At 47.5% G+C, this 24,508-nt stretch overlaps 1 protein-coding gene across 1 annotated transcript in view; it reads left to right on the forward strand.

Moving 5' to 3' along the window:
* PDCL2 (phosducin like 2) overlaps window positions 1-24,508 on the forward strand; it is a 152,406-nt gene that overhangs the window by 22,507 nt on the left and 105,391 nt on the right. The window contains exons 2-3 of the mRNA XM_029587420.1: window positions 2,553-2,673; window positions 11,499-11,589. Coding sequence (XP_029443280.1) covers window positions 2,553-2,673; window positions 11,499-11,589 — 212 coding nt within the window. The remainder of the gene's footprint in view (window positions 1-2,552; window positions 2,674-11,498; window positions 11,590-24,508) is intronic.

Genomic DNA, 24,508 nt, shown 5'->3' on the forward strand with positions numbered 1-24,508 from the left:
CCTATTTTATTCTTAGAGGAGGATGGACCACTTCTTATACCAGCTCAACAATCTCAGCAGGCCATGGAACAAATCCCAGATATTGTTAAGAACTTCTTCACATCCTTTATTCCGGAACCAGAAGAACCTATTTTACCACCTACTTATCCAATTCTCCCACTTTTCCAGTGTACGTCATGCTAGATACTCCTCTATACATGGCCTCCCCCTCATCAGATCATAGGAGAGCAACTTCTAGTGATATTCCACCTGCCCACTCAAGACCTCCTGTAGAGCTGAGTCCACCTTGATCTAGCCAGCACTCCTTGATCTCTCCTGGAGCTCCACGGGAATTCCATCTGACCCACTACCAGACCATACTTCTCCGCCTGAAGACTTAATATACTCCAAGTTTGTAGAGAAGTTGGGCTCAGTTCGCAACATTGTGGTTAAGAAAGAACAAGACGCTAGAGCGAAAATCATGGGCATTTTAAAAATTGTAGAAATCCCAGCAGAACCATCAGTGCTGCCAACTCAAAGTACTGGATGTTGTGCTGATGAAGATGTGGGAGTCTCCTGGCTGGACCTTTTTTTTTATGATGGGTGAGGGGAGATTATGGGTGGTACTGTCTTCCACCAGCCTTCCTACCTCCAAAAAAATTCCCTTGCAGACTTCTGCCTTAGGGGAGCCAAAGCTGCTGGAAGCCGCTTTGGCTCCCCTGCCCCCGCCGGCGAAGGTGAATGAATGCACGCCTGTGTACGCCTGTGCGTGCAATTTGGGCGCTCAAGGCAGTGCATTAGCGAACGCTGATGTCACACACCGTGATGTCAAACGTCATGACGTCATGCCTTGAGCGCCCAAATTGCACACACAGGCGTGCATTCATTCACCGCCGGCAGGGGCTGCTGGAAGCCGCTTTCGCCGCCGGCTCCCTCCACCTGGATGAATGCCCGTCCGCCAGCGAAGGTGAGTGAATGAATGCACGCCCGCCGGCTCCCGCCTGGATGAATGCACACCCGTCGGCGCGTACGGGCGTGCATTCATTCACTCACCTTCGCCGGCGGGCATGCATTCATCCAGGCGTACGGGCGTCCATTCATCCACCTTCGCCGGCGGGGGCTGCTGGAAGCCGCTTTCGCCGCCGGCTGCCCCCGGGAGGCAGGGGAGTCGCAGTGCGCGCCTCGGGAGGAGGGGAGAGAGGACTGTTCAAAGAAAATTCACATGCAGTAAGTTTACTTTTATTACACTTTATTTACTATTGTTTTAATGACATGTCGAGCCGATTTTCACCCTGCGCCTTGCTTCGGGAGGGGGGGATTTTGACCGGAGCCTGCCTATTGCTGTCACACCACACTAACGCCAGGGTAAGGGTCCCGGGGGGTGAGGGGGTCGTTTGCCCATGAAATTTCATCTCTCTGACCTGACGCTGCACACTAATGCAGGGGTAAGGGTAGGCGGTAAGTTAGCAGGTTAAACACGCGGCAAAACTGCAGGTTAAAAAGGCGATAGTCGGGGCACACGTTACTGAATGGGAGGGAATAGCTAATCCGATCGTTTACATCTCATATACATGCTGCGGGCGGAAAGGGTTACCGGTTGATTTAAAGAAGCGGTAAGGATGAGTTAAAAGGGATAGTGAATCGCGGGTTGGACTTACGCGGCCAAACTGTGAGTTAGAAGTGGGTTAGAAGCAGGGTAACCGCGGCCGCGCTTTACTGTATCGGCCTGCAAGTTAGGTGGCCAGTGCTGAAAATCAGTGGTATTCACCTAACTTTGTCCTTCAAACCTAACCCTATCATTGGGGCTGCCTGTGTTTTGAGGAGCTAAATTAAACCTCTTGATCCCAATTTATTTTCAAAAGCTTTGACTTAGCCAGCTAGATGCTTTAAACATTTACCATTTTGTACTATTTTGGAAGGTATTAGTTGCTAGGGTTTGCAGCTTGTTTGGCTTATTTATCCTGCTTTTCCTGAAAGAAAGCAAAGTTGCTTACCCATAATAGTTGTTCTCTTAGGTCAGCAGAATAATCAGCCATGCATTTCTTTTTCCCTTGTTCCCTTATGAAATTCATATTAGTTGTTATATAAGATTGTTGGGCTATTGGATGTGTCATGTGTGCAGGAAATTACACACATGTCCAGGAAAGCCTTTCCAGACATTTCTAGAATTATCTGGAAACTGCCCATGTCTTCACCATCAGATGATTTCACTCGCTTCTATGACAGATTATTCTGCTGTCCTCAAAGAACACCTGTTAAAGGTAAGCAAAATTGCTTTATTTGCACATACCTGGCTAAATATTGGTGAAAAAGAATGCATGTACTTCTCAAACACATCCCCAAAATTCCCTAATACGACCATGCTTGTGCATGCAGACCTTACTTGCTAATGGTTTTACACATTTTTTTCTTTCTGAAAATCATGTATGTGTGGAGTACAGATAAGTATCTGCCTAATTCTTCTTTTATATACATTGATGCTGACCAAGTCTGAAAATTTACAATAATCCTAAAAACCAATGCAGTATTCCATCAGACTACAGATTGTGTCCTTTCCCTTAATTTCATTCTAGGATCCTAACGAAGATACAGAGTGGAATGACATATTAAGAGATTTTGGAATTCTTCCACCAAAAGAAGAACCAAAAGATGAGCTGGAAGAAATGGTTCTACAGATGCAAAAAGAAGCAGCTGGTACTTTAAAAAATCAATATTCTATTAACATAGTTTTAAAATAAAAAATAGACAAAAAAGTTATTAAAACACCTTTGGCATATAAAATCATTAGATGCAAAATCAGTGAGGCATTACTTCTACTGTACTTTTCATAAACTAAAGGCAGTTCTTTTTGTTTATGATGTCAGTGTTGTCTGAAGACAAGCAAATTCACCAAGCCACATAAATGGGTTCCATGACTGTGCTCAGCACTAAACAGATTGATTCTTCCAGAACTTTCTGAAAAAGGCCTAAAAGTCTTTCACTGCTCATGCATGCCAGTTGCTGCTATAGCCTTGTATTTTCCCTCAGTTTGCTCTTGTCTGATGAGACATAAAGTTCCTGGATGTAATAAATGACTGCTTCATGGAGCAATTGGTTCAGGAACCAATAAGAGAGGGAGCTATTTTAGATTTAATTCTTAGTGGAATGCAGGATTTGGTGAGAAAGGTAACGGTGGTGGGGCCACTTGGCAATAGTGATCATAACATGATCAAATTTAAACTAATAACTGGAAGGGGGACAATAAGTAAATCTGCAACTCTAACACTAAATTTTAAAAAGGGAAACTTTGATAAAATGAGGAAAATAGTTAGAAAAAACTGAAAGGTGCAGCTGCAAAGGTTAAAAGTGTTCAACAGGCTTGGACATTGTTCAAAAATATAATCCTAAAGGCACAGTCCATATGTATTCCGCGCATTAAGAAAGGTGGAAGGAAGGCAAAACGATTACCATCATGGTTAAAAGGTGAGGTGAAAGAGGCTAGTTTAGCCAAAAAAATCCTTCAAAAATATATTTTATTTATTTATTTAGCATTTTTTTATATACCGAGGTATAGCAGAGTTGCCTTCACTTCGGTTTACATACAAAACAACATGTTACATTGAACGATGTTTGAAATTTAAAAATTTCAAAAATTAACAATAATGAGCAAAGACATAACAGGAGAATGAATATAACAGGATAACACAGGGTGGAAACCCTGGGTAGGTGAACAGAGATATCTGGGAACATCAAAAACAGAGGACATCTGCATCATGAAACAGGGAGATTGATTGAGGGGGATATTGAAAGATAGCAGGCTATGTTAATATACTTTAAGTCATAGAGTGCAGTCTTTAAAAGATTGGCTGAGTAGCCAGGATTTTAGGTCTTTTTTGAAGGATTTTAAGTTTTCTTGATTGGTGAGGAAATGAGGTAATGAATTCCAAAGTTTTGGGCCAATAATGGAAAGGGCTCTGTTTCTGGTGGAGGATAATTTGGCCTGTGGAAGTGAGGGAATTACAAGTTGAATTTTACTAGTAGTTCTTGTTGTTCGTTGAGAGCAATTGGAAGAAGGATCCATCTGAAGAAAATAGGATAAAACATAAGCATTGTCAAGGTAAGTGTAAAACATTGATAAGACAGGCGAAGAGAGAATTTGAAATGAAGTTGGCCATAGAGGCAAAAAGTCTTAATACAAACTTTTTAAAATATATCCAAAGCAAGAAACCTGTGAGGGAGTCGGTTGGACCATTAGATGACAGAGGGGTTAAAGGGGCTCTTAGGGAAGATAAGGTCATTGCAGAAAGACTAAATGAATTCTTTGCCTCCGTGTTTACTAATGAGGATGTTGGGGAGTAATCAGTTCCGGAGATGGTTTTCAGGGGTGATGAGTCAAACGAACTAAACAAAATCATTGTGAACCTGGAAGATGTAGTAAGCCAGATTGACAAACTAAAGAGTAGCAAATCACCTGGACCGGATGGTATGCATCCTAGGGTTCTGAAGGAACTCAAAAATGAAATTTCTGATCTATTAGTTAAAATTTGTAACCTATCATTAAAATCATCCATTGTACCTGAAGACTGGAGGGTGGCCAATGTAACCCAATATTTAAAAAGGGCTCCAGGAGTGATACAGGTAACTATAGACCAGTGAGCTTGACTTTAGTGCTGGGAAAAATAGTGGAAACTATTCTAAAAATCAAAATCGTAGAGCATATAGAAAGACATGGTTTAATGGAACACAGTCAACATGGATTTACCCAAGGGAAGTCTTGCCTAACAAATCTGCTTCATTTTTTTGAGGAGGTTAATAAACGTGGATAAAGGTGATCCGGTAGATGTAGTGTATTTGGATTTTCAAAAGGTGTTTGACAAAGTCCTTCATGAGAGGCTTCTAAGAAAACTAAAAAGTCATGGGATAGGAGGCGATGTCCTTTCGTGGCTTACAGACTGGTTAAAAGACAGGAAACAGAGAGTAGGATTAAATGGTCAATTTTCTCAGTGGAAAAGGGTAAACAGTGGAGTGCCTAAGGGATCTGTACTTGGACAGGTGCTTTTCAAGATATATATATATATATATATATATAAATGATCTGGAAAGGAATACAACGAGTGAGGTTATCAAATTTCTGGACGATACAAAATTATTCAGAGTAGTTAAATCACAAGTGGATTGTGATACATTACAGGAGGACCTTGCAAGACTGGAAGGTTGGGCATCCAAATGGCAGATGAACTTTAATGTGGACAACTGCAAGGTGTTGCACATAGGGAAAAATAACCCTTGCTGTAGTTACACGATGTTAGGTTCCATATTAGGAACTAACACCCAGGAAAAAGATCTAGGCATCATAGTGGATAATACTTTAAAATTGTCCGTTCAGTATGCTGCAGCAGTCAAAAAAGCAAACAGAATGTTAGGAATTATAAAGAAGGGAATGGTGAATAAAATGTAAAATGTCATAATGCCTCTGTATCGCTCCATGGTGAGACCACACCTTGAATAATGTGTACAATTCTGGTTGCCACATCTCAAGAAAGATATAGTTGCGATGGAGAAGGTACAGAGAAGGGCAACCAAAATGATAAAGGGGATGGAACAGCTCCCCTATGAGGAAAGGCTGAAGAGGTTAGGGCTGTTCAGCTTGGAGAAGAGACGGCTGAGGGGGGATATGATAGAGGTCCCTAAGATCATGAGAGGTCTTGAACGAGTAGATGTGAATTGATTATTTACACTTTCGGATAATAGAAGGACTAGGGGGCATTCCATGAAGTTAGTAAGTAGCACATTTAAGACTAATCGGAGAAAATTCTTTTTCACTCAACACACAATTCAGCTCTGGAATTAGTTGCCAGAGGATGTGGTTAGTGCAGTTAGTGTAGCTGGGTTCAAAAAAGGTTTGGATTAAGACTCATTAAGACTGGTCTGGCAAAGCTAAAGAAAATAAATTAACATGTAAATTAAAATTTTGTCCTAGTTATTTTGTGTTATGGAGACTCAATTTAGTGGACCCTTGGGCCGACCTGCAGGAGACTGGGAAAGGTGTTCAATGTCTCTAGTGTGTGGCAGGCCAGGAGGCAGATGTTCAGGCAGGACGTAGAGGTGCTCTTCACCCTGGAAGCTGGTGCTCCCCCGGGAGGAGCCCAAAGGAGCCCAGCCACTGGGACTTAGGTGGCTTCACCCTTGGAAGCCGAAGCCCCCCCTGGAGGAGCCCATAGGGGCCTGGCAGCTGGGACTTAGGTGGGTAGATGACCTGGACAGAAAACTGGAACCAGACTAGAACAGTAGACAGGAACTGTAGCAAGACTCGGGTACAGGAACCAGGCAGAAACTGTAGCAAGAGTCGGGTACTGGAACCAGGCAGGAACTGTAGCAAGACTCGGGTACTGAAACCAGGCAGGAACTGTAGCAAGACTCGGGTACTGGAAGCAGGCAGGAACTGTAGCAAGACTCGGGTACTGGAACCAGGCAGGAACTGCAGCAAGACTCAGGTACTGGAACCAGGCAGGAACTGTAGTAAGACTCGGGTACTGGAACCAAGCAGGAACTGTAGCAGGCAGGGAGGCAGGAACCAGGCAGGTACAGTAGCAGGCAAGCAGGAACAGGAACCAAGCAGGTACTGTAGCAGGCAAGCAGGAACAGGAACCAAACAGGTACAGTAGCAGGCAAGCAGGAACGGAGCGAGGACCGAGGCAGCTCACTCCAGGGTACAAAGCAACAGGGAACCAGGAGGTAAACCCGTTGCAAGGCAAAGACTGAGTGTCCGCGGCCGGCTTATCAAGCCCGCGGCGTCTGTTTCAGGAACTGGGCGGAGTCACCTCTGGCGGGATACGGCCTAGAAAAGCGTCCAAGTGGCAAGCGCGCGCCTAGAAGCAAGGCATCCATGGGAGGCTTCCCGGTGGCGCAACCCCCGCGGGGACGCCACCGAACAGGCCGCAAACCAGGCCTCCAGAAGCAGGAACAGGTCCAGGAGCATGGAGGTAAGGGTCTGGTCGCGGCGCTCGCGGCCAGAACCGTAACAGTACCCCCCCTCTTACGCCCCCTCTTAGCCGGTCCGGGTTTACTTGGGTGGTCCAAATGGAACTGCCGTAATAAGACCTTGTCACGGATGTTACGGGCCGGTTCCCAAGAGTTATCCTTGGGTCCGCAACCCTCCCAGGCAAGCAAGTACTCCCAGCGTCATTGATGGAACCGGACATCCGAGATCTCGCGTACTTGATACGTAACTTCATCCGGTACTGAAGGATCCGATGGCTCAGGAGCCCGGGAGTGGTATCTGGACAAAACAAGAGGCTTCAGTAATGATACATGGAACACGTCATGTGTGCGCATGGAGGAGGGTAGGCGTAGATGGTATGAGACTGCTCCCATTCGCTCGGCGACTCGAAAAGGCCCACAGAATCTCGGAGCAAGTCTTCGAGACGGGATTCGTAGCTGAAGATTTTTAGCACTAAGCCAGACGCGGTCTCCAGGAAGGAAGATAGGCGCTGGCTGACGATACCTATCCGCCCATTTCTTGGCAGACTGGGCGACTTTACGGAGCTTCCCCTGGATGGAAGTCCATAAGGAAAGAAGCTGGCGGGCTGAAAGTTGCACTGCTGGGAGTGCACTAGGTTCAGGCGAAGGCAAGGGCGGTCGAAGTTGCTTCCCATAGACAGCGAGGAAAGGTGAACTTCCAGTAGCAGCATGCGTGTGATTATTATACGAGAACTCCGCCCACGGGAGTAACTTGGCCCAATTATCTTGTCGTTCATTCACGAACAAACGGAGAAAAGTCTTCAAGGTTCGGTTAGTCCGTTCCGTTTGCCCATTAGTCTGGGGATGGAACGCAGACGAAAGACTAAGTTGCACACCGAAGCATTTGCACAGTGCTTTCCAATATCGAGCAGTAAACTGTGGTCCTCGATCGGAGACTATATCCTGCAAGAGACCGTGAAGTCTAAAGACATGCTGAGCGAAGAGATTGGCTAGGTCAGGTGCAGAAGGCAACTTTGGCAAGGGGACAAAGTGCGCCATCTTGGAGAATCGGTCTACGGTCACCCAAATGACTGAATTACCTCCTGAGACAGGAAGGTCCACGACAAAGTCGGTGGAGATGTGTGTCCAAGGCACCACCGGGATGGGTAATGGTTGTAACAGGCCCCTGGGCCTCCCGGTGAGCGGCTTCTGAACAGCGCAAGTAGGGCAAGAGCCCACAAAGGCTTGGACATCCTGTCTTGCCGTCGGCCACCAGTAAAATCGATTCAACAAGTCCAAGGTCCCTTTACAGCTGGCATGGGCCCAAGTGAGGACTGCTCTCCGGGAGCGACGTGGAACGACGGTCTTCCTTTGGGAAGACACCAAGGTTGCTGCGAGGCTCACTTTCACGGGATCCAAAATGTACTGGGGAGTGTCAAGAGTCTCTTCGACCTCAGAAGAGCGCGAAAGTGCGTCGGCTTGAACATTCTTAGAGCCGGGTCGATAGCGTAGAGTAAAATTAAACCGATCAAAAAACAGCAACAACCGGGCTTGCCTTGGGTTCAGGCGTTGGGCTTGCTTCAAGAATGCCAAGTTTTTGTGGTCGGTGTAGATCGTAACCGGGTGGTTGGCTCCTTCCAACCACTGTCTCCATTCCTCCAAGGCAAGTTTCACGGCTAGCAACTCTTTATCACCAACACAATAGTTGCTCTCTGCCGGCGAGAATTTCTTCAAGAAATATGAACAAGGTAACAATTTTCCGGAATCAGAGTACTGGCTCAGTACGGCCCCAACGGCCACATTAGAGGCATCGACTTCCACCACAAAGGGCCGGATGGGATCCGGATGGATAAGGCAGGTATCTAGCAAGAACGCTTCCTTAAGGGTCTCAAAGGCTTGGCAGGTGGGAACAGGGCATTCTACCGCTTTGACCCCCTTAGCCGGATTCTCTGAAGTATACTTGGACAAGGCCCGGGTTTCAGGTAACAGGTCTATAGCGCAGTCGTACGGATGAGGCTGCGGAAGGATCTCCGCCTTAGTCTTGGAACCACCATCCGTGAAATCCTCATAAGGCGCAGGAGGACCTAGGACGGAGTGCATCAACGGAAGTGCGGGAGTCTTAGGCACTTTCATACAATTAGCTAGGCAGAAAGGGCTCCACTTGACAATCTGTAAAGTATCCCACTGAATCGTGGGCGAGTGCTTCTGTAACCACGGCAACCCTAGCACGACAGGGTGGACAGCCTTATCCAACACTAGGAAGGCTATCTCCTCTGAATGGATCGTCCCGGTGCGGACAGTAATGGATGCCGTGAACATCAGGACAGGTCCTGGAAGAAGCATCCCCTGGATAGAGGTAATTCGTAACGGGACCTCCCATCTATGCGTAGGGATTTGCAACTGGGAGACTAAGTCCTGCAGGATGAAATTACCTCCGGCTCCAGAATCCAGGAATGCCATCATCTCAATGGAACCTCCAGGGTATTCCAGGGTGACAGGCATGGTACATTGAAAAGCTGTAGCACAGCCTAGGAGGATCTCCCCCCGACCCCCTAGGCATTGGCGTTTTTACGCATGCTCCTGGCAGCGTGCCAGGAAGTGGCCCCTCTGGTCACAATACAAGCACAATTTCAACGAACGGCGACGTTGCCTTTCTTCAGCAGAGAGCGGGGACTGTCCCAGCTGCATGGGTTCGCAGGTGGGAGTGTCTAGACGAGAAGTCTTAGGAGAAGACGTGGATCTCGCAGACACAGAAGCAGGACTGTCGCGAGAGGAGTGCTGCTCGTTGGCCCGTTGTTGTAGGTGGTGGTCAATGCGGGCAGCCATCTCCATCAAGGCGTTGAGGTCCTCTGGCAAATCTCGGGCAGCCATCTCATCCTTTATGCGTCCGGAGAGGCCCTCCAAGAAGATGGCCTTAAGACTACCATCCTGCCAACCCACTTCTTGGGCTAACGTCCGGAACTCCATAGCATAATCTGCCAAGGAGTGAGCCCCCTGACGGAGCTGCAGCAGATCAGACGTAGCCGTAGCTACTCAAGCAGGCTCACCAAAGGCTTGTCAAAAGTTCGAGATGAACTGTTGTAAGTCCATTAGCGAAGGATCGTTGTTTTCCCAAAGGGGAGAAGCCCATATTAAGGCTTTCCCATCAAGCAGGGACAGGATATACGCCACTTTCACCGCATCCGAGGGGAACTGCCGAGGCAACAGGGAGAACCATATAAAACATTGGTTCAGAAAGCCGCGGCAGTTCCTTAAATCACCAGCATAATGAGAGGGTGCCGGCAGCTGGGTCACCGAAGAGTCTTGGCCCTCAGTTACTGGTTCCGAGTCGGACAAGGCCCTGGCATCCAATCGGGCCGTTAACTCCCCTACCGAACCAGTAAGGACCTCGAGGGTACTGTTTTTGATACTGCAGCTGCTGGGCCAACTCAGGCAGGTCCAAGGGGACAGGCGCATCCGCCGAGTCCATGGCCTTGCAATCTGTTATGGAGCCTCAATTTAGTGGACCCTTGGGCCGACCTGCAGGAGACTGGGAAAGGTGTTCAATGTCTCTAGTGTGTGGCAGGCCGGGAGGCAGATGTTCAGGCAGGACGTAGAGATGCTCTTCACCTTGGAAGCTGGTGCTCCCCCGGGAGGAGCCCATAGGAGCACAGCCCCTGGGACTTAGGTGGCTTCACCCTTGGAAGCCGAAGCCCTCCTGGGAAGAGCCCGTCAGGGCCTGGCTGCTGGGACTTAGGCGGGTAGATGACCTGGACAGAGAACTGGAACCAGATTAGAACAGTAGACAGGAACTGTAGCAAGACTCGGGTACAGGAACCAGGTAGGAACTGTAGCAAGACTCGGGTACTGGAACCAGGCAGGAACTGCAGCAATACTCGGGTACTGAAACCAGGCAGGAACTGCAGCAAGACTCAGGTACTGGAACCAGGCAGGAACTGTAGCAGGCAGGCAGGAACCAGGCAGGTACAGTAGCAGGCAAGCAGGAACAGGAACCAAGCAGGTACTGTAGCAGGCAAGCAGGAACAGGAACCAAACAGGTATTGTAGCAGGCAAGCAGGAACGGAGCGAGCACCGAGGCAGCTCACTCCAGGGCACGAAGCAACAGGGAACCAGGAGGTAAACCCATTGCAAGGCAAAGACTGAGTGCCGCGGCCGGCTTATCAAGGCCGCGGCGTCTGACGTCAGGAACTGGGCGGAGTCACCTCTGGCGGGATACAGCCTAGAAAAGCGTCCAAGTGGCGCGCATGTGCGCCTAGAAGCAGGGCATCCATGGGAGGCTTCCCGGCGGTGCGGCCCCCACGGGGACGTCACCAAACAGGCCACAAACCATGCCTCCAGAAGCGGGAACAGGTCCAGGAGCACGGAGGTAAGGGACTGGTCGCGGCGCTCGCAGCCAGAACCGTAACAATTTTGTATTGCTATTTACTGTATTTTAATGTTTTGTTGAACTATTGGATGTTTAAGAACACAGTATACAAATATAACGTAACTTGCAGTACCACAGACTATTCAAGAATTGCCTCCAAACTTGGCAAAATCATGATGTATTTTATTTAGATTAATTTTGCTTATGTTTTCAGTGAAACCTTATGAGAGAATGAATCTCAAAGATCTAAAAGAGGCGGAAGATGAGTTTGATGAAGAGGATGAAAGAGCAATTGAAAAGTATAGGTAACATATATATTCAGTCTGAGAAGCATAAATTAAACACAGAAAAGAATTCATTTTTCTACAACATACTGACAGAAATGTCAGAGTATAGAAAATTGAGGACATTTTTATAAAAAGGATAGCTTGTTTAAGTAGGGCTCCCCAAATCCATTTCTTGTTTAAATTCTGCTTTTTCATATATATACAATTCATAGTTTTATAGATGGAATCTGGCACTTACATCTCATTATGCTCTTGAAAATATTCACATTAAGTAACTGCTGCCTTCTAATCATACAATTGTGTGTATTGTGTGATGCAATAGTAAGAACTATTCACTCTGTGAAAAGTATTTATTTTATTTATTTGCAGCTGAGATGTATATTACAGCTAAATACTTCTGTGTCCCTGAGATATTGCTTTGGTGTTTCTCTTGCTGCCTATTTATTTACTTTGCATCTATTTGTAATGATTTATACCACTGAGGACAGAAAAGAGGGTCTGTGCCAGAGCAGGGGCGTATCATGGAGAGGCCATGGCCTTGGAGCAGTCATTCTTCTGCCTGATGCAGTTGCCATTTCCTGTGGGTTAAGCCCTTGAGTGCAGGCATCTGCCAGGAAATACCAGATGGAACAGAAGCCAGGAAGGAGGCAGGAATCTAGAAAGAGTGTAGAATCCAGGAATAGAGTTAGGAATCAGGAGGCAGCAAGAACCATGAGCACACAGCTAAAAGGCCAGGCCACAGCAGGATCACGGAACAAACTCTGAGGACTATTGAACTAGCAAAGATGTCAGGCTACGGCTCCCTATATATAGTCCTCAATTTGGGACACACCTAATGCTAACAGTAACATAGTAATAATGGCAGAAAAGGACCAAATGATCCATCCAGTCTGCACAGCAAGTTTCTTATGGTAATATCTACATTGCTGTGCAGATTTACTCCCATGTTTCTCTTAAAGGTAGCAGTTGCCACTCCGTGCAGTTATCCCCTAATCCTCATCAAAAAAAAATTATTGCTAGCAGCATTTTTACTAAGTGATGAGCCTTCTTGAAAACTCAGACAGTGCTGCTTGACATGCTTTGCTTATGGATTTGGCCATAGAAGGAGTCCTCTGCTTTTCCCTTATTTCTATGTATAGTACCCCAGACTGTAAAAGTCATGGCCCATGTTGGTTGTCGTCTGAATCCAATTTCTTTTCCACCCCCACCTCCTCATTGTCAAATGCTGGTCTAACAGGAAGCCTCTGGAGGCTGGTCTTCTAAACACTGTTTAGCTTAATAGATCTACAGGATCTACTAAGCCAGAGTCCCTATGGCTCCATTGCAAGATCCCCTGGCCTTGAACATCTAGGACCACAAGTTTCATTCCCTGAGGTCAAACAGGATAGTAGTCTTCATACTGGGTGACATCAGATTGAACCTGGCACAGTAAACTTATGTCAAAGTTTCTAGAACCTTGACTGAGCCTCATTGAACATGCTCATCATGCATTATATCACATGTCAATGCGAGGTCCCCTTCAGTCTTTTCTTTTCCACGGAGCCTGTCGTTTTGCAGTTGGGTGAGAACCTCACTTTACCAACTTTTCGGTCTACTTTTCAAATTTTAGTTATATTTTGAGATTATTTCTTGCTGCCTTGTGCAGTCGACGTGGGGTTCCCCCCCCCCCAAGTTCTTCTGTTAGTGTCCTAGATAAGTTTTTTTACTTTTTTGCTATGTTTACTTTCATGTCGATAACCCCGGGGCGGTGATGTGCTCAATGCTGCCAGCCACAAACGGCCACCACCATCTATTTTGATCTCACGTCCCTTTATTTTGTGACAACATGCCCCAGGTGTGCAAGGACCTATGATAGATTTGTCCTCTGCCTTGGGGCATCACACAAAGTCATGGATTGCAGCAAGGAAAAAGTTGATCCAGAAACCTTTGCTAACACTCTCCTTCCACATATCTCCTCTTTTACTGATACTGATATTGACAATTTAGTCGATAAATGGAACACCTCTGTACAAAACTGTCTTGATTCAGTAGCTCTAAAAACGCTTCACACCATACCTAACCAACCAAATTGTCCCTGGTTCACTTCATCCCTATGAAATATGAAGTTAAAACCAAGATATCTAGAATGACTGTTACACTGGGGATGTTTAGTGTGCCCTTGGGCCTCAACCCGACCCCAGACGGATCCAGGACCGAACCGAGGGTTGACGGTGTGTTCCACTATGGCAGACGGTCTTACACTCCGCCAGGTCTGCAAGCTCCCAAGGCCAACAACAGGATGATGTTGGAATGTGAATGGTCTTCCGACCATTCCGAGCCCTTTCGGACCTGCCGCTTGGAACGGCATGGAGCAGCAGGCCTGGCCTGAGGATGAAGACAAACAGGCCTTGACATGAAGACGTGACACTATGACGAAGGTGAAGACGTGACACCAGGACTATAGAAGACATAACACCAGGGCTGATGCGAAGACATCACGGAACGGGTGTCGATGCAACGGCATCAGGGACAAGACTCTGAAATACAGACATGACGAGGAACTTGAAATCCAAACAAGACAAGACGCTGGGGAGGAGGACATTGGCACTGTCTCTCAGGGTGCCCTACTCAGCCCACCTTCACGGGCGGACCCAATGAGCTGGTCGCGGACCACCCTGTCCCACTGCACGCCCTACACAGCCCGAGGAGGCTGGTCACGGACCACGCTGAGAACGGGACGAGCGCAGGGAAGAATCCAGCCAAGGCAGAACTTTGACGACAGAGCCATAAGTCGCCCGGAGCTCCACAAAGGCTGGCAGGACGAGATGGCTCAGGAGCACAGGACACCAGTCTACCTGTAGGCCACTCCAACCCGGGAAAGACGTCGTCCGAGGGAACCAGGCCGAACAGGACCAGAAGGCTCAGGAGCCTGACGTAAACACCAAGGAGGGCAGGACACCAGGAGGCGAAACACCAGGAGACGAAACACCTGGACGAGGACCTCAGGCATGAAGACATGGCATGACGAGGAACAGACGAGACGAGACTAGGAACTCCATGGAGAAGATAGAAGGCCTGACGGAGCTCTGGCAGGCAGGAGCCTCCAGAGTGAAGTAACTCCGATGTAAGGCCAAGACGTTCTGTGAAGACAGCCCTTTTATAGGGCTAGGCAGGAAATCCATTCCTAGGTGGGGTCAGCCACACTTCCTGTGGCTGGCCCTTTAAATTCTATGAAGAGGTGCGCGCTGGCGCCTAGAGAGAAGGAAGCAGGAGCTGTGCAGGACCGTGGACAGCGGCCTGCACCGATGTCGTCGCTTAGGAAGCAGGGCTGGCCTGAGAAGCAGGCCCGATGACGGCAGCGGCTCCAGCTGCTGCAGGGAGGCCCCGGGGGCGGCTCCTGCCGCTAATCCAGGCTGGGGCTTGCGGCCTCTGGCCACGAAGATCACAGAAACATCGGCGGTGGCTTCGTGCCACGAAGAGAGGCAGAAAGTCTGCGGCTCCGGCCGCGGTGAAGAGGACATACCAGGGGCGGCCTCCGGGCCGCAGGAGAAATCGAATCCGCGACTCTAGCCGCACGGCAAGGCCCGACCTCGGCGGCATCCGTGCTGCGTCGGGCGAAGAGAAACAGCAACGGTGACTGCCTGCTCGTGGGGGGAACCACGGGCAGGGTTCCATAACAGTACCCCCTCCTCAAAGACCCCCTCCTCAAACCTCCTGTCAACAGTCCGAGGAAAAGGGTATCATTCCATACCGGATGGAGGTATTCGAGGGTCCAAAAATGGAAGCTGGTATCTCCGGGGACAGCATGAAACAAAGCAAGAACAGTAAAAACACAGAACACGAGAAGACAACAACGAGAGACCAAAGAGCACGAGACCGAGGAAACACGAGAACGAGGGAACGGTGACCGAGCGAGCGGAGACCGCGTGAACAGTGACCGCGCGACCGACACACAACAAAAAACAAAAGAGGGAGTAAGGGAATGGAGAGCAAAGGAACAGAGAGCAAAGGAACAGAGAGCAAGGGAACGGAGAGCGAGCAAGCAGGGAGCGAGAGAGCGGAAAGCGAAAGAGCGAGTCGCAAGAGAGCTAAAAGCGAGGGAAAGAAACACGGGAATGAGGAGGACGGGAAATACATAACCGGAAAGCAACAAACGGGAAATAAAACAAACGAAAAACAAACAGAGAACAGGACAAACGAACAACAAACAAAGAACAAGGCAGAAACAAGCAACAAATAAGACCCAAACAAGAAGCACCAAGAAACACCAAGAAGACCTGGGGAAGGAACCCAGGGCGGGCAAAAAAAAAAATAGAACAGCAAAACCAGTAGGGGTGCAGGCGCCTCTTGCAGGTCGTAAAAACCTCAAACTGGCCACATGACAAAAAGTCTGGAATCAGGCGCCTCCTGCAGGTCGTTACAAAAAGAAATCCAGACAGCTGGCGCCTCCAGCAGGTCGTAACAATGGCAAATCTGGTGCCTCCAGCAGGTCGAGAACACAAAGTCCTGAAAAATTTTTCGGTCCTATAACCAGTCCAGGAACAAACGAGACTCTGGAACAAGGCGGATCCATCGGCGGAGCACCACCGTCGGGCACATGGCCTTGCATTCTGTTACACTGGGGGTGTTTAGTTTGCCCTTGGGCCTCAGCCCGACCCCATATGGATCCAGGACCGAGCTGAGGGTTGACGGCGTGTTCCGGCATGGCTGACGGTCTGACCATCTGCCAGGCCTGCAAGCTCCCAAGGCCAACAACATGATGATGTTGGAAGTTGAATGATCCTCCGACCATTCCGAGCCCTTTCGGACCTGCCGCTTGGATCGGCATGAAGCAGCAGGCCTGGCCTGAGGATGAGGGCAGACGGGCCTTGACATGAAGATGTGACACTATGACGAAGGTGAAGATGTGACACCAGGGCTCTTGAAGACATGACACCAGGACTATAAAGACATAACACCAGGGCTGATGCGAAGACATCACGGATCGGGTGGTCGATGCAACAGCATCCGGGACAAGACGTGAAGTAACTCCGATGTAAGGCCAAGACGTACTGTGAAGACAGCCCTTTTATAGGGCTAGGCAGGAAATCCATTCCTAGGTGGGGTCAACCACACTTGCTGTGGCTGGCCCTTTAAATTCTGTGAAGAGGCACGGCCGCGCACCTAGAGGGAGGAAGCAGGAACTGTGCAGGACCGTGGACAGCGGCCTGCACAGCGTCATCGCATAAGAAGCAGGGCTGGCCTGAGAAGCAGGCCCGATGTCGGCAGCGGCTCCAGCTGCTGCAGGAGGCCCCGGGGGCGGCTCCAGCCACTACTCCAGCCCGGGGATGTGGCCTGCAGCTCCAGAGGAGGACGGTGACGGCGGCAGCGGCTCCGTACCGCAAAGAGGATGCTGAAAGTCTGCGGCTCCGGCCGCGGTAAAGACTGATACCAGGAGCGGCCTCCGGGCCGCAGGGGAAATCGAATCCGCGGCTCCAGCCGCACAGCAAGGCCCGACTTCGGCGGTGTCCGTGCCACGTCGGGCGAAGAGAAACAGCAGCGGTGAGTGCCTGCTCGCGGGAGGACTGTAAATACAGAGGTCTGTTTTTTTTTTTTTTAAACAAAACTAAAACCTTGTTTTACCTTTGCAAACCTACACCCACCCATTGCTTTCAATTATCCTCTGCTCAGGTTTAGGGCTGGGCAGGGAGGGTTGAGGCATGCGTATCTACAGAGAGGGGAGGAGGGAAGGGGTGTGGGGAAGATTCTCCCTGTCTCTGTGTACAGAATGAGTCACAGCTTCCTGTCACCTCGCTGGTAACTTTTATCGGGGCATGCCTGTCTACAGCGAGGGGTTGGAGGGGAGGGGTGGACTTCTGGTGATATCACTGGGGGGTTCAGCTTGGGGGTGTGAGTGACAGCGTACCCTTTATACTACTGACGTTTAACAGCCAGCATATGACAACTCCTGTGTTATTTTGGTATGCGGCCAAGGCGGTTATTAGGGGCGATATTCTTTCTTACCTGGCTCACCGTAAAACGACTATGGACCGGCGCAGCTGCACAGGGCTCGGCACACACTTAATACAGCCCACACCCCGGTGAACAGGGAACGCTATATGTCTGTTCAGATTGCCCTCAATTCCTTAATTCATCAGCGGACAAAAAAAGCCTAACCTATTATCAGTTTAAACTGTTTCAGTATGGGAATAAATTGGGGAAAATGCTGGCGAATTTGGTCTGCTCTGTGCGGGGGCCGAGGCATGTGGCGGCGCTGCGTGATTCCACAGGCCGGGTGATAAATGATATCTCAGCTATCGTGGCTGCTTTTCGTCATTATTATTCGAGGCTTTATGCCTCTGAGAGGAGACCTGAGGAGGGGTTTGCTGATTTTATGGTGCAGCAGACTTTGCCCCGCCTCTCTCCCCAGCAATGCAACTATCTAAATGGCCTTATTACTGTGAGCGAAATTGAATAGGCTATTCATTGATCTCCCCAGTTTAAGGCGCCTGGCCCAGATGGGTACTCAGCCAAATTTTACAAGGCTCTGGTTGATGTTCTGAGTGCCCTGCTGGCACAGGCGTATAACGAGTTGATTCGCTGGGGTGAATTACCTTAATATCCAAGCCAGGTAAGGATCTTCTTTCCCCGGCCTCCTATCGACCTATTTCCTTGTTGAATTTTGACCAAAAATTGCTAGCCAAACTATTAGCTACCCGTTTGGCCACCTTGTTGCCGGATTTGAATGCTCCAGGTCAAGTAGGTTTTGTGAAACGGAGGTAGGCTTTGACAAATATAAAGCTGTTACTAAATGCTATGGCTCTGTGTGCGAGAGTGGCAGCCCCCTACATGGTTGTCAGCTTTGATGCTGAGAAAGCGTTTGACCACGTGGAGTGGCACTACTTATTTCAATGTTTGCATGCTATGGGATTTGAGGGGCTATTCACCAAGGCAATAGGTCTGCTTTACAGGGAACCGAGGGCTTCCATCATTGTTAATGGTACCAGGTCAGATCCTTTTCCCATCTGCAGAGGGACGAGGCAAGGCTGCCCTCTTTTGCCATAGCTTTTTATATTAACTTTAGAGCCTTTTCTGTGTTCCATCCAGGAACATAAGGATGTCAGGGGGATTAAGTATCAGGATACCATCTTCAAATACGCAGTGTTTGCAGATGATATTTTTGTCTTTCTGACGGACCCTAAGAAGTCATTGCCTCCATTATTACGGCTTTTCTCTATTTTTGGTGCATTTTCTGGCCTGCGGATAAATTGGGACAAGTCTGAGGCCCTCATTGCCCCTGAGGAATTAAAAAGTGCAGGGGAGGGGGATTTCCCACTGCAGTGGGCCAAAGAGTCTATTAGTTATCTGGGTATATACATCTCCACCAATCTGACCCAGCTCTATTGTCTTAACATTCCCCGGGTTCTGGATTACACCATGAGCAAATTACAAGCTTAGAGGGTGCTATCACTATCTTTAGTGGGGCGCTTTAACCTCTTTAAAATGGTCCTCCTTCCTAAGTGGTTGTATCTAATCCAAAATCTACCGGTTTACCTAAAATACAGGGATGTACCCATGCTAGATAAGGTGTTGTGCTCCTTTCTCTGGCAGGGGAAGAAAGCCCGTATCCCTCTCTACTGGCTCAGGGAGAAATTGGGGAGAGGGGGTATGGGGGTCTCGGACTTAGCTAGCTATAACTTGGCTGGCAATTGCGGATTATCCGTGACTGGATACTGGGACAATCGGTTTTTGTAAACATATCTGCGGAACAGGAGTTGGTGGCCCCCTTGGATTTGCGTTATGTTCTCCAGGCACCCACCTCAGAATTGCCCGACTCCCTGAGGTGGCATGTGCTTTTAGAGCCCATCCGCCGCACGTGGCTTCATGTAACTAAGTTGTTGGGGGTACCTCGTGTGTGCACTTATTTAATGCCCATTAGAGGCAACTTGGCGTTCACCCCGGGGTTGCACTCTGGGGCCCTCGCTCTTTGGGCAATGAAGGGAATTATCTAACTGGGTCAAGTGCTGGATGGGGAGGGCCAGATTCTATCCCTTCAGGAGTTGAGGGACTTATATCATCTCTCTGGTACACAGGTTTTTCCCTATTTGCAGATCCGCCATTACTCTCACTCCCTTTCTTTGGTAGAACACCAGCCACCTGTTTCAGGCCCTGGATGCGATATTTTTGCTAGATAAAGCCAGCACACTCTCTTTGTCAGTTTACTATAAAGCTATTAGGAAAATAATGCGTGTAGAGATGTGCTCAATACTGGCGGATCGATGGAATAAAGATGGGCGACAGGCTCTTGCCTCCTCCACTCTGCAGACCTGTTTTGGGCACTTGGCTGTGGTGACCACTAATATGTACTATAGGGAAATGCAGTTTAAATTCCTGCACAGGGCATTTCTTTCCCCTCATGTTATGTATCTAGCCAAGTTGTCCACATCGGGGCCTTGTGCTAAATGTAAGGGGGCTCCTGGAACTCTATTTCATATCTTCTATCTTCATATCCTCTAATTCGGCAGTTCTGGGGTTGTGTTTCACAATTTCTAGCAGATCTGTTGGATATGAATGTGCCGGTTTCACATGAGGCAGTGTTATTTGACCCTGTGGATCCTTCCATCATCAGGGGCGCAGCACAACAGTTGTTGCTCCGGAAGGCTGGACTGGTAGGGAAACGTCTCATCTTAGTGCTCTGGAAGGCCTCAGAAGTGCCCTCCTTCTGGATGTGGAGGAAAAGTCTACAGCGGCTGATGTTCATGGAGCACATGGCATCGGCAGCCTCCCCTATTCTTCAGTGAAGAGTCCTACTGGTTTGGGACTGCTATATTCAGTCACTGTCGCATCGCTCCCATAGTCTCATTTGGAATATCTGATTCCCAGACTTCTTTTACTCATGATAAATCTAAACGTGAGCAAATGGTTAATTCACATTCTTGAGGTGGGTGAGCTAACTTGGGGGGGGGGGGGGGGGGGGGGGGGGGAGGGTAGTGTGCGGGGTGGTTCTCAGTGAAAGCAAGAACTGTTTAAATGTAATATGCAAATTACAACCTATAATCTGTAATGTGTCTACCTGTGGAGTTGCAGCTAACTGGATGGAACGCAGGGACTGTTTTATTTCCTTTCTAAAATAAAAATTGTTTGAACATAAAAAAATGCTTAAAACATTTCTATATTCCACTGTCTTTAACAAACCCCATACAACATCATGAGTCTTATTCCCCCCTATTTTTATTTTATGATTCATTTCTTTTAATAATTATTTTAATTGATTTTTACCTTTTATGCTTTTGTATTTGTTACCTTCTGACTTTTTTCTCATCCCTCATTTCTGTTTTATAAATTTTTGTATTTCTCTTTTTTTTTTTATTGTAAACCGCTTAGATCTCACAAAACAAGTGTTATATAAATGATTTTAAATATACAAATGTGTGCCAAGATGACTCTGAAGGGACTTAAGGTCTGGCTTGATAAAATGGAGTGCCTCTTTGGACTAGAGAAGACTGATGCATTAGAGGCATCCGCATTGAGGTTCCTCAGAGCTGCACCGATGGACATTGAGCCTTCGACATTGGCAAGGCAATTGGCTTTGTTAAAGTTGTTAGCTGAAAAGGCACTAGAGACCGGTCATAATCTGGTTTCTTCAGGTCAAGATTGTTGGGCTCACCATTCTCATCGTTCTGAACCTCTGCACCAAGGAAGGACTGTGCTGAGCTTTAGAGAAGCCAAAGAAGCATCAGCATCGGTTCCAATTGACACCACAGCGAGGGGCACCAGTCCTTCATCAATGCCGAGGGTGCACCATGGACTCCATCGGTCCTGATGCCAGCCACCATTCCTCCTCTCGGTTCCGCAAAGGATCTGGTTACATCTCCTACATATCAGCCTGCTTTGGCATGGGCGATGTTAGAAGAGGAATTGGAGAGGCATATGCAGCTCACCATTTGGAAGGCCTTGCAGCACCAATGGCACCGGCACCATTGCTCCTTGAGCTACTGCTGGAATTCTTGCACACGCTTATTGACGTGTTACTAATCCAACCAGTATCTGTTTCTGGTGTGGCATTGATGCCCTACAAGGCACCCCCGCCTCCTGCCAATCCGGTCATCATTGCTGGGTCCTCAGAGGAGGAAGCTCACCCTAGACTGGCAAAGGCACCAGGGCCTATGGCCCTTATCTAGTTCCATTGGTACCTGCACTGCTGGACAAGGCCAAGCGCCCAGGACTCCATCCCCATTTGATGTCAGTGAGAGAGATGACTCATCCCTAGTCTCTGACGATGCTTCTGATTGTCTACCTTCAGATCCATCTCCTCCAGAGGAGTGAAGGAAGTTCCTGCCAAGGAAACTCTCCTTCACAGGTTTTCTCCGGTTAATGACTGAAGAGGATAGCAGACACAATATTCTAGATTTATTTATTTATTTATTTAAAGGTTTTTTATATACCGCGGAATGTTTCAAACATCACCTCGGTTTACAATGAACAATAATTTAGCAACAGGCTTTACAATCAATTCAGTAAGAACAAGCATATATCAATAAACAAGGTAATGAGTCAACATATGGTACAATTGGATCCCATCTAATCTTATGGGAGAAACTATGTATAATAACCAACAGTATAAACTTAGGTGTATTATGTACAATAAAATATACAGTCTATGTATAATTAGGTACATTCAGGCAGAGGAAGGCAGATAGTAGTGAGAGGGAAGGGGGGGGAGAGAGGCTGGCTGATAGGATGGTGATAGAATGGTAGGAGAGGGAGGCTGTATGAGGTAGTATGACTGTTTGAGGAGTCTAAGGGCATTATGTATAAGCTTCTCTGAAGAGCCAAGTTTTTAAGTTTTGTTTGAATTTCTTGGGACAAGGCTCCAGGCGCAGGTCTGTGGGCATTTTATTCCAGATGTTTGTTCCTGCTATGGTAAATGATCGTTCTCTTGTGGAAACATGTTTAATTTGTTTGAGAGTGGGAGTCTTGAGTTTGGCTTGGTGTATTGTTCTTGTAGGTCTATTGGATTTGTGGATTGTAAAGTGGTCAGAGAACCATTGCATTTCTTGGTTGTAGATTGATTTGTGTATGAGGGTGAGGACTTTGTATGTAATTCTCGATGCTACTGGTAGCCAGTGGAGGTATTGGAGTACCGGTGTAATGTGGTCATGGCGATGTGCATTAGTGAGTATTCGGGAGGCTGCGTTTTGTAACATTTGTAACGGTTGTAATGAGTTTTTAGGCAATCCAAGTAGAATGGAATTACAGTAGTCCAGTTTTGACAATATTGTAGCTTGTAAAACAGTTCGGAAATCGTACAGGTGTAGGAGAGATTTGATTCTTTTTAGAGTGTGGAGTTTAAAGAATCCGTTTTTTACAGTGGCTGCAATGAATTTTTTTAGTGAGAAATAATTGTCTATGATAACACCAAGACTACGGACTTGCTGTAAAGCGAGGGGGCCAGCTTGTGAATAATTGGTAGGATTGAGGGGGATGTTGCTTTGTGGAGAGATGATGAGAAGTTCTGTTTTACTAGTATTGATTGCCAGAAAGTTTTCATTGAGTAGATTCTTTATTTCTTCAAGTGCAGAATTCCAGATTTTCAGAGCATTGGGTAGAGAGTCCTTAATGGGGATGAGGATTTGCACTTCGTCTGCATATATGAAGTGCAGGAATCCAAGTTTTATCAAGAGTCGACATAGAGGGATAAGGTAAATGTTAAACAGTGTTGATGAGAGAGAGGATCCTTGAGGTACTCCTTGTTGTAGTTTTCTGGGTTTGGATTGGTGGATGCCAATTTTAACACTGTATTTTCTCTCATTAAGATAGGACTGGAGCCAGCAGAGCGCAGTGCCAGAAATTCCAATTTGAGATAGGCGGGTGATCAGAGTATAGTGATTGACAGTGTCGAATGCTGCTGATATGTCAAGCAGGGCAAGGATGTAAGAGTGACCTGTGTCTAGCTTTTTTAATACTAAATCTGAAAGTGACAGGAGCAGAGTTTCGGTACTATGGTTCTTGCGGAATCCATACTGGGATGGAAGTAGTAGCTGATGTTCATTTAGAAATTCTGTGAGTTGTTTGTTTATGATTTTCTCCATTATTTTGGAAAGGAAAGGAAGGTTCGAGACTGGTCGGTAGTTAGATGATTCAGAAGGGTCCAAGTCCGCTTTTTTGAGGGTCGGTTTTATAATGGCATGCTTGAGTTGTGTGGGTACCAGACCAGTAGTGATCGATTTGTTGAGAATCTTGGAAATGGGTTTGGCAATCCTTGCTGGAGAAGAAAGGAGTGTTTTTGTGGGTATAATATCGAAGGGGTGCGTGGCTGGCTTAATCTTTTTGAGTATTGCTTCTCTTTCTAGAGGGGTAGTAGTTTCAAAGTTTGTAAGGGTGGGCAAAGGTGGAATGGTTGTTTTGGGGTTATGTATGTAAGTGTTATGGGTGGGTGTATTGATGTGTATGTTGATGGTAGAAGAATTGCCAATAAGGGGGGGAGTAGTAAAGCGTGCCATGATGTTATTTATTTTGTCATAGAAGTAATCAGCTAATTTCTCACACTTATTTTCATCCTCATTGTCTGAGTTAATGTTTGTTGGAGGAGTAATAATATTAGATACATATTGGAAAAGGGCTCGTGGGTTGAATTGGTATTGATGAATCTTTGATGCGTAATAGTCTTTCTTGGCTTTGTCTGTGTTTTTCCGGTATTCGTGAAGAAGAGAGCGGAACTTTAAAAGTAGTGCTGGGGATTGGTTTTTAGATATCCTCCAGTTCATGAAGCCTCCTAAGGAAATCGTGGCATTCTCATAGGACAAAGCAGGATGGTAGTCCTCACATATGGGTGACATCATCAGGATGGAGCCCAATCACGGAACACTTTTGTCAAAGTTTCTAGAACTTTGACTGGCACCTACTGGGCATGCCCAGCAATGCACTGACCCTGCATCCAGCAGGGTTCCCCCTTCAGTCTCTTTTTTTCCGTGCAGCA

Source organism: Rhinatrema bivittatum, chromosome 1, assembly GCF_901001135.1.
Source record: "Rhinatrema bivittatum chromosome 1, aRhiBiv1.1, whole genome shotgun sequence".
Taxonomy (NCBI): Eukaryota; Metazoa; Chordata; class Amphibia; order Gymnophiona; family Rhinatrematidae; genus Rhinatrema; species Rhinatrema bivittatum.